This window comes from Bidens hawaiensis, unplaced genomic scaffold (genome assembly GCF_021521415.1).
Source record: "Bidens hawaiensis isolate Kalapana, Puna unplaced genomic scaffold, B.hawaiensis_p1.1 tig00064188_1, whole genome shotgun sequence".
Classification (NCBI taxonomy): Eukaryota; Viridiplantae; Streptophyta; class Magnoliopsida; order Asterales; family Asteraceae; genus Bidens; species Bidens hawaiensis.
Window position 1 is genome coordinate 19,458 of NW_027501480.1, and position 15,279 is coordinate 34,736.

At 36.1% G+C, this 15,279-nt stretch overlaps 2 protein-coding genes across 2 annotated transcripts; both read left to right on the plus strand.

Moving 5' to 3' along the window:
• The first annotated feature begins 1,176 nt into the window (after positions 1-1,176).
• Positions 1,177-2,895, plus strand: LOC143604199 (ADP-ribosylation factor-like). Its single transcript, XM_077080754.1, has 5 exons — positions 1,177-1,350; positions 1,945-2,015; positions 2,129-2,254; positions 2,333-2,451; positions 2,524-2,895. The coding sequence occupies exons 1-5, from the start codon at positions 1,206-1,208 to the stop codon at positions 2,615-2,617; spliced, it is 555 nt and encodes a 184-aa protein (XP_076936869.1). The 5' UTR covers positions 1,177-1,205; the 3' UTR covers positions 2,618-2,895.
• A 717-nt stretch (positions 2,896-3,612) lies between these two features.
• LOC143604197 (metal transporter Nramp6.1-like) lies at positions 3,613-6,756 on the plus strand. The gene is made up of 13 exons (XM_077080753.1): positions 3,613-3,669; positions 3,774-3,852; positions 3,916-3,956; positions 4,040-4,118; positions 4,204-4,308; positions 4,402-4,511; positions 4,646-4,827; positions 4,932-4,989; positions 5,078-5,251; positions 5,354-5,442; positions 5,542-5,689; positions 6,114-6,209; positions 6,284-6,756. The coding sequence occupies exons 1-13, from the start codon at positions 3,613-3,615 to the stop codon at positions 6,620-6,622; spliced, it is 1,557 nt and encodes a 518-aa protein (XP_076936868.1). The 3' UTR covers positions 6,623-6,756.
• Positions 6,757-15,279: the final 8,523 nt, after the last annotated feature.

Sequence of the window (15,279 nt, forward strand, 5' to 3'; positions counted from 1 at the left end):
CTCATACACCCCATTAGACTACTCTTAACTTTACATCATTAGCCCACAATGAGACTTAGAACTCTCATTCTCTCACCATTTGAGATGAACTTCACATTATTTAACACCATGACAACATTGTGCTAGAAGCCTGGACAAATTTTAAGATTTCGCTCTTAATGGGTGGTGAAACCAATAAGGCTAAGCCTAGTATAAGAGTTCTAAACAAAATGAGTTCATGCTAAAATAGGTTGTTTTTAAAAAAAGTAATAATTTGGTTCGGGTCAAAACATATTATGACAAAACAAAACCGTTTTGACTCGGGTTGACATAAGTCGTTTTAGAAAGTAAATTAATCAAATGAATTTACCGGGTATTATTTTTATAGCGGCCGGTGACAACAGGTGGATGTGACGATGATTGAGGTAGTGGCGGCAACGAGCCAACGACGACGGTGAAAAAATGGTGTTGGGCTGGTTGTGGCATGTGGTGGAGGCGACAACAATAGTGGGGAAGATGAAGGTGACGATGGTGGTAGCCGACAACACGGTAGTGATGCGGTGGGGTCCATGGCAATGCTGTCCAATCGGTCTAGGTGTCAAGCTATAACAAGTATTTTCCAATGTTTCTAAATGAAAAGGAGAAAATGAAATGCTTAGTTTGGTAATGTTAGTAGAGTTGCATCAAACATAAGTCATCTCTATTATTTTACTAAATTAGTGAAATCATCTCTCCATCTACTAATTTTGAAAACTTGGTATGTTTTTATTTGGTTTCCACTAAAAACAACCTATCTATCCTCTTTAGGATAAATGTATGATATACGTACACATCTCACTCTTCTATTTCCTACATATGACTATTGATGTTATATATACCGTTGATTTTGTGCCAAATATCTTAAGATAGTCATGTCTAACAAGTCTTTTTTTTTCAGTGTTTGTAAAAAGGAAAATCAAATGTTTAATTGTTGATAAAACAAGTCTAGCTTTTCAATTATTTATAGCATCAAGAGTCAACGCTTCATTTCTTCAACTTTTCATGGCAACACCCCCCGCAATATTTAACGCTTCTTCATATAATATAATACTAATAATATTCAGCTTGTCCCCTTTGACTGCCTCTATATTAACAATCGTAAGTCTTATATATATATATATATAGAGTCTAGTCTAGTACATTGCACATATACAATCATGGTTCGGTTTATATGGTAGATTTGAAAGATGGGTCTGTCTTTTACGAAGCTATACAATCTGTTATTCAAGAAGGAGATTCGTATCGGGATGGTCGGTCTGGACGCAGCGGGTAAAACAACAATTTTGTACAAGCTCATATTAGGCAAAATTGTCACCACTATCCCTACTGTTGGTACGTATTCACTATAATCACTCAAAGTCTGTTCCTAGTTTATTTAAAGTCACTAATGTGTTCCTATCTTGTGAAACTTATATAAACGATTAAATTTTTTTAAGGTTGAGTGACAAATGAAACATATAAAATCTTAGCTACTATTTAATGATTGTTTTTTGTAATTAGTTTTTTTTTAAACGCCAACAAACTTGTATTTAGGCTAGTTTGAATTTTGGTTATTATCTAGTACATTTCTTTTTTTTTTTCACTATTACATCCTACTCAAGTTAGTTTTAAAAAAAAAGATAATACTAAATGATAACAAAATTCATATGTTCTCTCACTAAATTTTTAAAAATTAAACATTCATAGAAAAAAGAATCACAAGATTGGAACACTTAAGTTTTTAGTTTAGCTATAATGTTTCAAGCTTAATATGATTCCTTTTGAGCTAATTATATCGACAACTTTCAGATTCTTCGTACTAAAATAGAAAACTAAAAGTATATTCAAGTTCTTTAAAATAAATCCAATCTATTTTGAAGTGATGAGTTAGGTTTTTTATAGTTTTATTCTTAATAGTTCTATAATTATTAGTTAGACTGATTACAGGATTTAATGTTGAAACTCTTGAATACAAGAACATCAGCTTCATTGTGTGGGATGCTGGTGCTTATGACATGGTATTTTCACCACTTTGTATGTGGATAATGATATATGATATGTACCCCTTTGGATGTAGTTAAAAAAAAAACTTTATGATCCCTTAACCAATGCTAATTCTAGTCGTTCTCAGCGGCTACAATCCCTAATGAAGCACTACTACCAAAACGTGCAAGGTGTTATCTTCGTGGTTGACTGTGCTGATCTTGATCGTGTGGTGGATGCAAAAGATGAACTACACAGGATGATGCTTCGGGAGGTATCTGGAAGCAATTTGCAGTGGGAATTTGTTTATTATTTTGGCAATGTGATACATGTTTTAGATTTGTTAATTCAGAATGGATTACAAGATAAGGTGTTGCTTGTTTTTGCCAACAAGCAAGATCTTCCAGGCGCGATGAACGTTGCTGAGATTACTGACAAGCTTGATCTACATTCTCTTGGGCTGCGACACTGGTAAAGTTTTGCCACATGTGCACACACGAACATATGAATAGTGATGATTAATTGAAAAATTGTATGTATCAGGTATGTCCAGAGCGCGTCTGCCACCTCTTGCGAGGGTCTATACGAGGGATTGGATTGGCTTGCTAACAACATTGATAACAAAGCAATCATTTGATAGATTATCGGTCACGTGTTGTAGTATTTGAATACTTAGTCCACAAAGTGTTGGGTGAACCCTATATGTACAATTTGTTGTTATTATTTTCTGTTATTCCATGGATCTTGACCTTAGCAATCGCAATTTCATCAACAAATTCGCTTCACCAGAAGGGACTCGATAATTAAACAACGGGTTTGATCACGTAATTGCTTTGTGATCGTTTCCACGTCAAATTGAAATCATCTTCATCTTTATAAACCGAATTCAATTTGAAACATCAGAACTGAATTTGCAAACGAATCAAAAATTGTTTTTGTTTATGTTCAAACATTCTTTTGAAGCAAAATTTGTTGTGATCAAATGATCAGAAGTGGTAAATTCTTGAAACCACAAAAAAGTTTTGGAAATATAGTACAATCATAAAATATAGGAAATACGAATTAAAGAGTCCGAGAAAGTAATCAAAGATTACATGAAAACGAAATAAATGAAGCATATAAGGAACCGGATAGAAGAAAGAAGGATACTGTAAAGCAATCATAGAAAGCAACGAGTGTTAAGGCGACAGGGAATCAAAGGGTGACATAGAGTGCGGAATCAAAAGATAGTATTGAGTGCGGATCAGTATCAAGTACAATGAGTACTTTGAAGGCATAAATCAAAATTAAGGGGGAAATTATGTTAGATAACATAGATTATATACTACAGCTTATAATATTAATTATTTGCATTATTATTATTATGTGGCAAAACCTAGTTAATTAGCAACCGAGTCAAAAGGGAATTGTGGACTTCAAAAGCTACTTAAAAAGAATTAAAAAAATAAAAATAAAAACAAAAAAGACATAACAAACTCATGAAAAAATTGACCCGTTACTCTAGACTTCTTAGGCTGAAGAAACGGACTAAAGACTTGACTAATTTTAATATTCTCTCTACTCTTATAAACTTCATTCATCAACTTTACTTTGACGGTAACCAAATTCGAATTGCTACTTTCAATAGATCATATGGGTGAAGTTCGTAACATCAAAGACTATGATCAGAAACACATGAACAATGAACAGGTTAATTTCCCAATCATTACTCATGTTTATTATCATTACAAAGATATGCTGAATAACCATGCATATATATATAGTTTAATGTATTTGTGATTGATGATCTTCAGAAACCTGGATGGAAAAAACTTATCTCATTTATTGGCCCTGGTTTCCTTGTTTCATTGGCTTATCTTGATCCTGGCAATAGTATATTTATTAACTATGGCTAATTTCTTGATCCTCATAAACTCATTATTGTTATGTATGCAGTGGAAACGGATTTACAAGCAGGAGCGAATTATCAATACGAGGTAAAGTTTAATGCATGCCAGAACAATTTAATGCATGTAAAGTAACTCAATCAATCATCAAGTAATTTTATTTATCATTTCAGCTACTTTGGATCATTTTAATCAGGTTAATCTTCGCACTTGTGATTCAATCTCTAGCAGCCAATCTTGGTGTGAGCACTGGTAAGACTTTGAATTTATCATATGAATTATTTATACATGTGATGATTAATAGCAAATATCTAAACTATAGTAACTTTCTATTCAGGGAAACGTTTATCAGAGTTATGCAAGGCTGAATATCCCATTTTTGTTAAATATTGTCTATGGCTGTTAGCTGAGATTGCAGTCATTGCAGCAGATATTCCAGAAGGCATAATACGATCAATGAACTGATGTGTTCAAGTAGTTTTATTAGTTTACTTCCCTTACATAAAATAATGATCAATCCCCTTGACGCTTACAGTGATTGGGACGGCTTTTGCGTTGAATATCTTATTCAAGATTCCGGTTTGGGTCGGAGTTCTTCTCACTGGTTTCAGCACCCTACTCCTGCTTGGACTCCAAAAATATGGTGTAAGTAAAAAGTTTTTCAATGCGCAATTAAAAGTTTTGATGCCAGAAATTTGTTGAGACGGACAACAATAAAAAGTTTACTTGGAAGTTGCATTTCATGTGAAATTTGAGCTCTAGTTCTTGAACATATGTAGGTGAGGAAGCTTGAGATACTGATAGGCGTTCTATTTTTTGTGATGGCTGGTTGTTTCTTTGCTGAAATGAGCTATGTGAGGCCACCGGCAGGTGACGTGCTAAAGGGAATGTTGGTTCCTAAGCTTAGTGGCCATGGGGCCACTGGCAATGCCATCGCGCTACTTGGGGCCCTTGTTATGCCGTATAATTTCATTGCCAAAAAAAAACTCAGATAACTTTACGTGTTTGTGAATTCTTTACACTCAGGTTTCATTTATCTTAGCATCAGTTTCACCTTTTTAACAGGCATAATCTTTTTCTTCATTCGGCTCTAGTCCTTTCTCGGAAGATACCAGATATAAATGTTTGCAATACTCATCTTGAAAGTTATTTCATATGATCTAATTAATCTCTTCAATGACGGTATATTTATTTATATTTTATTATTGCAGGATGCATGCAGATACTTTCTAATTGAGAGTGGTTTTGCTCTCTTTGTAGCATTTTTGATCAATGTCTCAATGATTTCTGTTTCTGGTAGTGTTTGCTTGGCCAAAAACCTACCCGGTGACGAAAAGGATCCTTGCAGCAATCTTAACCTTAACTCCGCTTCATTTCTTCTTAAAGTAGGAATGTCTTTTACGTTATCAAATATTTAAGTTTTATGATAAGAACTTTGAGAAAAGACTAATTAAGTTAAAACGTCGCTACTTTTACTCCCTTTACAGAATGTTTTTGGGAAGTCTAGCTCCACTCTTTATGGAATTGCTCTGCTAGCTTCTGGCCAGAGTTCAACGATCACAGGCACCTACACAGGTGGGTTAGAATAGGGTCTCTGGAATTAATATTAATACGGCAATCGGCCCTACATTTAGTGCACCTTTATTTCATTTTAATGATCAATGTTAACAATGTAATTGTTGGTGTCACAGGGTTTCTTGGATTTAAAGATGAGGAAGTGGCACAGGAACTTATTGACAAGGTGCATTGCCATTACCCCAAGTCTAATAGTCTCAATAATTGGGGGTTCAGCTGGAGCTGGAAGACTTATTGTCATAGCATCGGTTTGTATTTCCGTCTTAGGCTATATATATACACATTGTTGGAAATCAGAAGCACAAGATTTATGATAATGAAAAGAAACGAAATGGATATTTATTGAATAATGTAAATATCTTGGTGCCGAACAAAGGGTGTCGGCCCTCACCCTTATATACACAAGGATTTTGGCGGTTAACTGTCAACAAACAAAACGGTTATGACAGTTATAAACAACTGTAATAACTGTCAATATAACCGTCATCTGTTTATAACAATATTAACCGACAACTACTTATGTTACAATGATAATAATAACAATAACCTAAGTACTAATGTTTATTTACATATGCTAAGTATGATAAGATATACAAATGATGTTTACACTAATAACACACATGTCTCGATGTTTTTAATTAGATACTAGTTTTCAATGGCGATATTTTTCAGATGATACTGTCATTCGAGCTTCCGTTTGCGCTCATTCCACTACTCAAATTCAGTAGCTCGGCCACCAAAATGGGACCTCACAAAAACTCAATGATTGTGAGTTATTTACCTCCAAGTTCATGTAACTGAAGTGGATGTAACATTCTAAAGTTTGTTTTTTCCATGTATAGATCATTGTCTTCTCATGGGTACTAGGACTTGGCATAATCTGTATCAACATTTACTACTTGATCACAGCGTTTGTCGGTTGGCTAATCAGCAGCAGTTTGCCAAAAGTTGCAAACGTGTTCATTGGGATATTAGTGTTTCCTGCCATGGCTGTCTACATTGTCTCAGTGATCTACCTAATGTTTCGCAAAGACGTTGTGACCACATTCATTGAACCCGCAAAACTTGACCGTAAAGCTCAAACTAGATTGGAAAGCGGAAAATGTGACGTTGACAGAAACATGAATTTGATGAATGCTCCTTACAGAGAAGATCTTGCTGATATCCCATTGCCGGAATAGTGAAACTGAAGCGTGCAACACATTCTAATTGTCTTCAAGCAATTCCTACTGATCTTTTATCCGAGTTTGTGCAGTTGTTGATTTGATCAAATATACTTCCTTGAATCTTATGTCTCTGTTACCAGTTGTTGAATATAACAAGTATCTTGATTTAATCAAGTGGGTATTGGCAGATTGTGTATCAAATGTTTACAAACAGCAAACGGTCTTGAAACTTATGAGTATGTTATTTATGCAATGCCCATTTTAATTGGAACTTATTTTCAAAGACAACCGTACGTCATATATACATGATAGATATATGGATTGAAAGATAATTTATTTCCCTTGAATTCCTTGCATTCATTATCTCCCTTTATATAATAATTACAATGGTTATCTCATATTTGAGATAATATTTACAAAGATCTTGATAATTATAAATAATACTAGTTTGAGGTCCGTGTATTACACGGGTAATTGTTGAAAATTTTAAACTTTGACCATTAAATGAAATACATTCAAGAAATTGATTATATATTGTTAACACAATTACAATTAAATTAAAATTACATAAATTACATAACTAATATGTAACAAATAGGTAAAAACTTCCTTTTACACTACATTTGTGATTGTATTAGCAGGTATACATTGTTTATCAAAAATCAAAATCTTTAGTCCATGTCTGCTTGTAACTATTAATAATGTAACATATAAACCTGCTTATAACTCTTAATATAGCCATATATAGTTGTCCGTGCGACAAAAAAGATTCTCTAAGTACATACCAACTCTAGATAAATGATAATATATATCTATGATACTAATAAAAAAAATATTCATACACATAAAATATCATAGCTTTTAATCAATTAATATGATGTCATTTGAGAATATCTGCTCATGTTTATAAAAAAAATATGATTATCTCAAAAACCATATACCTGAACTTTTATGATATAATCATTCTTAGAATCTTTACAATGATCATGATAAATTTGTTGTCATTAATATTATATGTATATCAAATTTTTAATTAACTTTATATTTTACAATTGAAAATTGTATAATCAAGCAAAATAAAAACCGAAAATTTAAATATAATAAAATGATTTGTTTGTTTCATATGAATGTAATTGTCTGGAAAATAAAAAATACATACTAACATTAAAACTATGTTCAAATAATAGTGAATATTCTGATTTAGAAGAATATTAAAAAACTTAAAGTTGCATAAAGTGAATGTAGTGATTCTTATATATAATCGTTGAAAGTAGGGCTGTTACTTTTATCCGTAACATTAAACCCAACCCAAGAAAACCCGTACCTAAACCCAAACTAACCCGACCCGAGAAACTCGAACCCAAGAAAATACTAACCAGAACCTGAACTGAAGTAATTCGGGTTGGTTCTTGGGTCCGAATTCTAGGTATTGGGTCAACCTGAAAACTTTTAATTTTAAAATCATATGTATTTTTAGGTATTAAAGGCTAAGCCTTAGCCGCTGACGTTATCAGGATTTAGTCCAAGTTGATTGTTCTCATTCCACATATTATGAATTGAATGTTTATTGTTTATTATTTTGAATATAAACCATAATAAACACTAATCGTCTCTTGTCAATCCATATGGAGAATAGTTATTATATGTAGTAATGAATTTAGTTGGAATAAACCTATAATTTTAATGTCATATATTGAAATGACTTAAAGATATTGACTATATATGAAAATTTGTTGAAAAAAGGTGGGGAGGACTATAGTAATGACAAGTGGAAAAAGTGGTAGGCGTTTATTAGAAGAGATAGTTTTTTACAAATAATATAAATCTATTACACCGCCGGTGTAACATCCTACCTTGGATTATAATAAATAAATGAAACTTTGTTTATTCGATAAAGGGTCGTGTGTCGGTTTAAATAAATAAACTAATAAAAGGTGAGCTTGGACTTTAGAAGATGAAATAAGAAATGGAATGGGCCTTAGGTCCATGGGCTTAGGGGAGTATAAATACCCCTTAAACCATAATCCTTTCCATTTTTATCTATCTTTACACCATAGTCTACACCTTGGAAAAACACACACAACCCGAACCAAGATCCGAAAGCGAAAACCCGAGCTTGTTGGTGCCGGAACGTTGTGACAAGCCAAACCAACATCAAGACTTGACCGTGTTTGTAGTTTGACTCGTTTAAGGTACGTTTATAATTAGGAATCGTTCATTTAGGTTCGAATTTGTTGGGAAATCATAATTCTGCATGAGAATGATAAAAACGAACCCAACACAACAAATCTTACTGAAATTGGTTAACATTCGATGGGTTAATTGATTTATAAATGAGCCATGGGGTATATGTTTAAATCACACCATATAAACACGAATGTTTGAACGATTGAATGGTTAGGGTTTGTAGGTGCTAGGTAGACGAATCCATTGATACCTAAATCGTGTTATTTCATCACGAAATGAGGGTTTAATTGCAGATTTGAGGAAGGTTGACTGCGTATGTTCTTGATGATTTTGACTTTGACACTATAGTCAAAGATCTGGATAAGAACTGTTGGTAGTTCGTTGTGGATGATCATTCGTTACGCGTACATAACGAATGGGACTCATTCATGTGAATTGATAACGAATGGACCTTTAATTCGTTATCTATCCATTCGTTATACTAAGATAACGAATCAGGTCACGTCAAGATAACGAATTAGGCTAACGAACTAGATAACGGACCAGATAACGAATCGGGTGATTCGTTACGCGCCAATTCGTTACGAATAAGATAACGAACCAAGGCATGTTCAGTTAGCGAATTGGAATGACGAATCAGATGATGATAAGATGACGAATCAAGATAACGAATTAGTTAACGAAGTAGGCTTAATCCGTTATAGCGATGGAGTTAAAGAATAAAATGATAATTTAAAATCATAATAGAAAATGTGTTAAGACAGTTAATGAAAATAAATTTTTTCCAAGCTGACCTGGCAGCTTAACCCCAGCCAGGGGCTCTGCCCCTTGGACCCTGCTAGGGGCTGCCGCCCCTAGAACCCTGCTGCTAGGGGCGCTACTCCCGGACCCCCGTTCGTTGTGGGTTATAATTAAGCTAGATATACGTTATGAGTAGTAATCGTTAATTGATACGTGTAATTGTTATCCCGTTAGTCGTGCATAGCTAAAGAAGGGAATAACCATTAACGGTGAATGTAACAGGATTCAGGTGAGTTTCTAGCCCCATTTCTTTGTTATGTTTTCGGGGCTGTGTGCATACTCAATGTGAATGTTAATACACTTACCTTAAATGGTAAGTGTATGACTTAATGACGAATTTGATACTTATGAATGTATGCTTGACAGTACATGAACGACCTTCGGGTATTGCACGTATTGTTAAGGAAAATATAGTGTAGTATGTATGATATATGTATGTGAATAAGGAAGTATGTACGACTATGATATGTATAATATTATATGTATGGGTGTGATAATGGAGATGATAATGAAAGGTAAGGTCAGGTAAAAGGGTTGCATACCCTAATAATGTATGCGAAGGTTAAGGGGTTGCATACCCTAATAATATATGCGAAGGTTACAGGGTTGCATACCCTAATAATATATGCGAAGGTTAAAGGGTTGCATACCCTAATAATATATGCGAAGGTTAAAGGGTTGCATACCCTAATAATATATGCGAAGGTTATAGGGGCGTAATGCTCTTTAAAACGTAATGTATGAATATGAAAGAAAGAAAGTATGAAGGTAAGCAAGTATGAAAGTATGAAGTATGTATGAAAGTATGTAGTTATGAATGTATTGTATGTTGTATGATTAACTAGAACTCACTCAGCGTAGCTGACTTTTAGTATGCACGCAGGTGAGTAGAATGAGACAGCTGGTTTGAGCGGGGCACATGGCAGAAGAATAAGAGTCTGGCATCTGAAGACTTAAGACGTTCTAGAGTTAATATTTTGAATCGACAGACAATATGTTTTAATAAGACAAAGTTATGGATTTATATGTAATGTTTTATTAATGTTTTAATATTCCGTTAGTGTTTTTATTAACTATGATATTTAGAACTGTGTTTATGAGTAAATCCAACACCAAATGTAGGGCACCGGTAAAGGGGCCTTACACCCGCAGTCTAAGCGAGAGGAGGCCGAATGCTGAGACTGGATCGGAAGTCGTCAAACAGTATCTTCGGGAGACCTTTGGTGAAGATGTCGGCTATCTGGTAGCGAGTTGGTACATGTTGCATGCGTACGTGACCCCTCTGAACTTGTTCACGAACAAAATGGATGTCAACTTCGATGTGTTTGGTACGTTGGTGTTGAACCAGATTGCTCGATAGGTAGATAGCACTAATGATTTCACATTATACCAATGTAGCGACAGATAACTGACAATGTAATTCCAACAAAAGATTCCGTAACCAACAAATTTCCGCTACCACGTTGGCAACCCCTCTGTATTCTGCTTCGACGCTTGATCTGTAGACTGTGGCTTGTCGTTTAGAAGACCAAGCTAAGAGATTATCACCGAAGTATATGTAGTAGCCTGATGTAGAACGTCGAGTGTCTGGGCAACCCGCTCAGTCTGCATTAGTGTATGCTCTTAGATTATGGGTACGTGCATGTCCCAACGTGATGCCAAAATCCGCAGACCCCCGGAGATATCGAAGAATTTGTAACAAGGCGTGCCAATGAGACAGTTTAGGTGAATTCATGTGCATACACACCTGTTGTACCGTATACGAGATGTCTGGACGTGTGAACGTTAGGTATTGAAGAGCCCTGACCAAACTTCTTAAAAAAGTTGGATCTTCGAAATCTGCTCCGTCGGTCGAACTTAATTTTGGTTTTGTGTCAACGGGAGTCGGGACCGATTTACAGGAGGACATGCCTTCTCGTTCCAAGATATCAGCCACATAAGACTTCTGCGATAAAAACATAGTGTTATCGTTTCTTTTAACCGAGATACCAAGAAAATAGCTTAATGGGCTGAGATCTTTCATTGCAAATTCAGAGGCAAGTTTGGCCATGAGAGTAACCCGCAAAGCATCGGATGAAGTGGTGAGAATGATGTCATCGAAATATATGAGCAAATATGCCGTGTTTGCACCGTGTTGGTAAACAAACAGAGAGTTGTCACACCGACTTTGAATGTACACGAGGGTGGTGACGTAATCCGTGAACCATTGGTACCATGCCCGAGGAGCTTGCTTAAGACCGTAAAGTGATTTCTTGAGGCGGAACACATGGTCTGGGTAGTCTCTATGCCAAAATCCCATTGGTTAATACATATAAACTGTTTCTTTAAGAGACCCATGTAGAAAAGCATTGGTGACATCCAACTGGTGAACCGACCATGAGTGGGTTAACGCCAAGGATAAGACGGTACAAATGGTTGCCAGTTTTACAACTGGACTGAAAGTCTCTCCACAATCCACGCCCAATTGTTGATTTCGACCATCACACACGAGTCTGGCCTTATACCTTTCCAAAGACCCATCTGATTTGAACTTGTGATGGAAGAGCCGCATACTACATATTACATTCATGTCCTGTGTTCGTGGAACCAATTCCCACGTCTCATTTTTAATAAGGGCATTAAAGTCAACCTGCATTGCTTGGTGCCTGTCACACCCCCGTCTAGGGCCTATGAGCGTGACCCAACAGTTGGTATCGTAGTTGTAAATAAATCAGAGTTATGTTTATTTGCGAAAGACTTATAAAACTTTAATAATCGAAAATGTAACATATATATAAATATATGACGGGATTATAAAATACCCGTTAAGTTAACAAAACATTTATGTGTTTATAATTACAAAACCATCATATTAAGTTTATACAAAATACATCCGAGCCATCGGATATCATAGTACTTCGTCATTCCAAGCTCTAACTTTGTTCACTTGCAAAATGTAATAAATTACGTCAGCAACGAATAATGGTGAACACGCTGACGCAAAATAACTTCTTTTACTTTATTACCCCTCGAGACTACGCCTGCCTCGGCCCAACGTGGCTTAGGAATAACAAAGTCAAATAACACATTATAAACTAGAGCCTCTACGCTAGGTCACCTCAGCAAACACCGCAGCGTTCGACTTAGTTAAGTACCCGTAAATATACACATATGGTCGTACTCTCTGCAGGAGAGCGTCCTACGACCAAGGGTGGTGCGATCATGCCCATACATCGCATAGTACCACTTATGTAAGGATCCAGACATACGTATACCACAGCCTGAGGGCTAGATTTATACCCATAGTTATAAAGGTTTTAGGAACACATAGTTCCTTGTAAACAATTTCAAGAATAGTTGAAATTGTCCTCGAGATTGCTTTACAAGAATAGTTGGGGGTATTTCTTTCTCATTTCCGATTCGAGTTCCTAAGTATATTCGGGCCCTTTACGCGAGTCCCATTTAACTTTCACAATTTTCAAAGTTCTTTTCAATTTCTTTGTTTTCGAATCTTCAATTTTAATCGGACGTTCTACGAATTTTAAGTTTTAGTTTATTTCTACGTCTTTCAATGGCATAGCCAAAGATTCATCGGTCAAACACTTACGCAGATTCGAAACATGTAATACATCATGTATTCCTTGCATTTCCTCGGGCAATCGCAAACGGTATGCAACATTGTCGATTCGTTCGAGTACCTCAAAAGGTCCAATGAATCGAGGACTTAACTTTCCTTTCTTACCGAAGCGAACAATGCCTTTCCAAGGTGAGACTTTTAACAAAACCTTATCACCGACATTAAATTCTAATGGCTTATGACGGACGTCAGCATAACTCTTTTGACAATCACGCGCCGTTTTAAGCCGTTCTCGGATTTGGAGTATCTTGTCGGTGGTTTCTTGGACTATCTCGGGTCCAGATAATTGATTATCTCCAGTTTCAGACCAACACACGGGCGTTCTACACTTACGACCATATAACGCCTCAAATGGTGCGGCTTGAATACTTGTATGATAATTATTATTGTACGAAAATTCCATTAGGGGTAAGTGGTCATCCCAACTTCCACCTAAATCGATCACACAAGCTCAGAGCATATCTTACAACGTTTGAATCGTCCTTTCACTTTGCCCATCGGTTTGCGGATGATAGGCAGTGCTCAGGTTTAACTTTGTACCAAGAGCTTGTTGGAAGCCTTTCCAGAAATGAGACGTAAAACGACTGTCTCGATCAGATATTATAGACAGTGGTACTCCATGCAAAGCGACAATGGTGTTTACATAGATACGCGCTAATCTATCCATTGGGTACGACTCATTAATGGGTATAAAGTATGCAGACTTCGTTAAACGATCCACAATTACCCATATTGCATTGTGTTGTCGAGTCGTCTTCGGGAGTTTGGTAATGAAATCCATGGTTATTAACTACCACTTCCATACGGGAAGTTCGGGTTGCTGAAGCAATCCCGAAGGCTTTTGGTGTTCAGCCTTGACTTTCAAACACGTCAAACATTTCGCAACATGCGAAGCGACATCCCTTTTCATTCCATTCCACCAATAGTTTGTCTTTAGATTGTGGTACATTTTATCACTTCCGGGATGCATCATATATTTCGATTTATGAGCTTCGATCAAAATTTTCTCACGCAATCCTCCAACGATTGGTACCCAAATCCGGTTTCCCATTCTAAGGATACCATCATTACCTTTGACTAACGAGTCAATGGTGCCATTACGTTTTTCGTCAGAGATTTGGTTTTCATTGATTGCTTGAGTTTGAGCGGATTTGATTTGCTCAATGAGATCTATTTGGAGTTCTAGGCGCAACGCTTGGACTCTTTTTGGCTTCTCATGCTCCTTACGACTTAAGGCGTCAGCCATAACGTTAGCTTTACCTTCGTGATAAACGATCTCATAGTCGTAGTCATTGAGCGTTTCCATCCATCGCCGTTAGCGCATGTTAAGATCCTTTTGATCAAAGATGTGTTTCAAGCTCTTATGATCAGTGTACACGGTAAATCTAACTCCATAGAGATAGTGCCTCCATATCTTAAGCGCAAATATTATGGCGCCTAATTCTATATCGTGAGTTGTGTAGTTCTTTTCGTGTACTTTGAGTTGTCGAGAGGCGTAAGCAATTACTTTCTTGCGTTGCATTAGTACGCATCCCAAATCCGAGTGAGACGTATCACTAAAGACTACAAAATCCTCAGTACTTTCCGGTAAAGCCAAGATAGGTGCTTGGGTGAGTTTTTGTTTAAGTATATCAAACACCTCTTGTTGCTTCGTTCCCCATTTATACTTGATATTCTTACGAGTTAAGGAAGTTAAGGGAACGGCGATTCGAGAAAAGTTCTTGATGAATCTACGGTAATAGCCGGCCAAACCTAAGAAACTTCGGATCTCGGTTGGTGACTTCGGGACCTCCCACTTAGAGATAGCTTCAATCTTAGCAGGGTCCACTTGAATACCGTTAACGTTAATGACGTGACCAAGAAATTGTAGACCAAGAAATTGTACCTCGTGCAACCAGAACTCGCACTTTGACAATTTAGCGTATAATTTCTCGGTTCTAAGAATTTCAAGCAACGTTTGAAGATGAATTTCATGATCGGCCTTGGACTTAGAATAAATAAGTATATCGTCGATGAATACGATAACAAATTTGTCCAAGTAAGGCTTGCAAATACGGTTCATCATATC

Bases quoted from the DNA above. Each gene is read 5' to 3' on its own strand.
- LOC143604197 (XM_077080753.1), top strand. From the start codon at position 3,613: ATGGGTGAAGTTCGTAACATCAAAGACTATGATCAGAAACACATGAAC. The intron at 4,990-5,077 runs GTTTGCAATACT...TTATTATTGCAG, and splicing joins GGAAGATACCAGATATAAAT to GATGCATGCAGATACTTTCT. The intron at 6,210-6,283 runs GTGAGTTATTTA...TTCCATGTATAG, and splicing joins CTCACAAAAACTCAATGATT to ATCATTGTCTTCTCATGGGT.
- LOC143604199 (XM_077080754.1), top strand. From the start codon at position 1,206: ATGGGTCTGTCTTTTACGAAGCTATACAATCTGTTATTCAAGAAGGAG. The intron at 1,351-1,944 runs GTACGTATTCAC...GACTGATTACAG, and splicing joins CACCACTATCCCTACTGTTG to GATTTAATGTTGAAACTCTT. The intron at 2,016-2,128 runs GTATTTTCACCA...AGTCGTTCTCAG, and splicing joins ATGCTGGTGCTTATGACATG to CGGCTACAATCCCTAATGAA.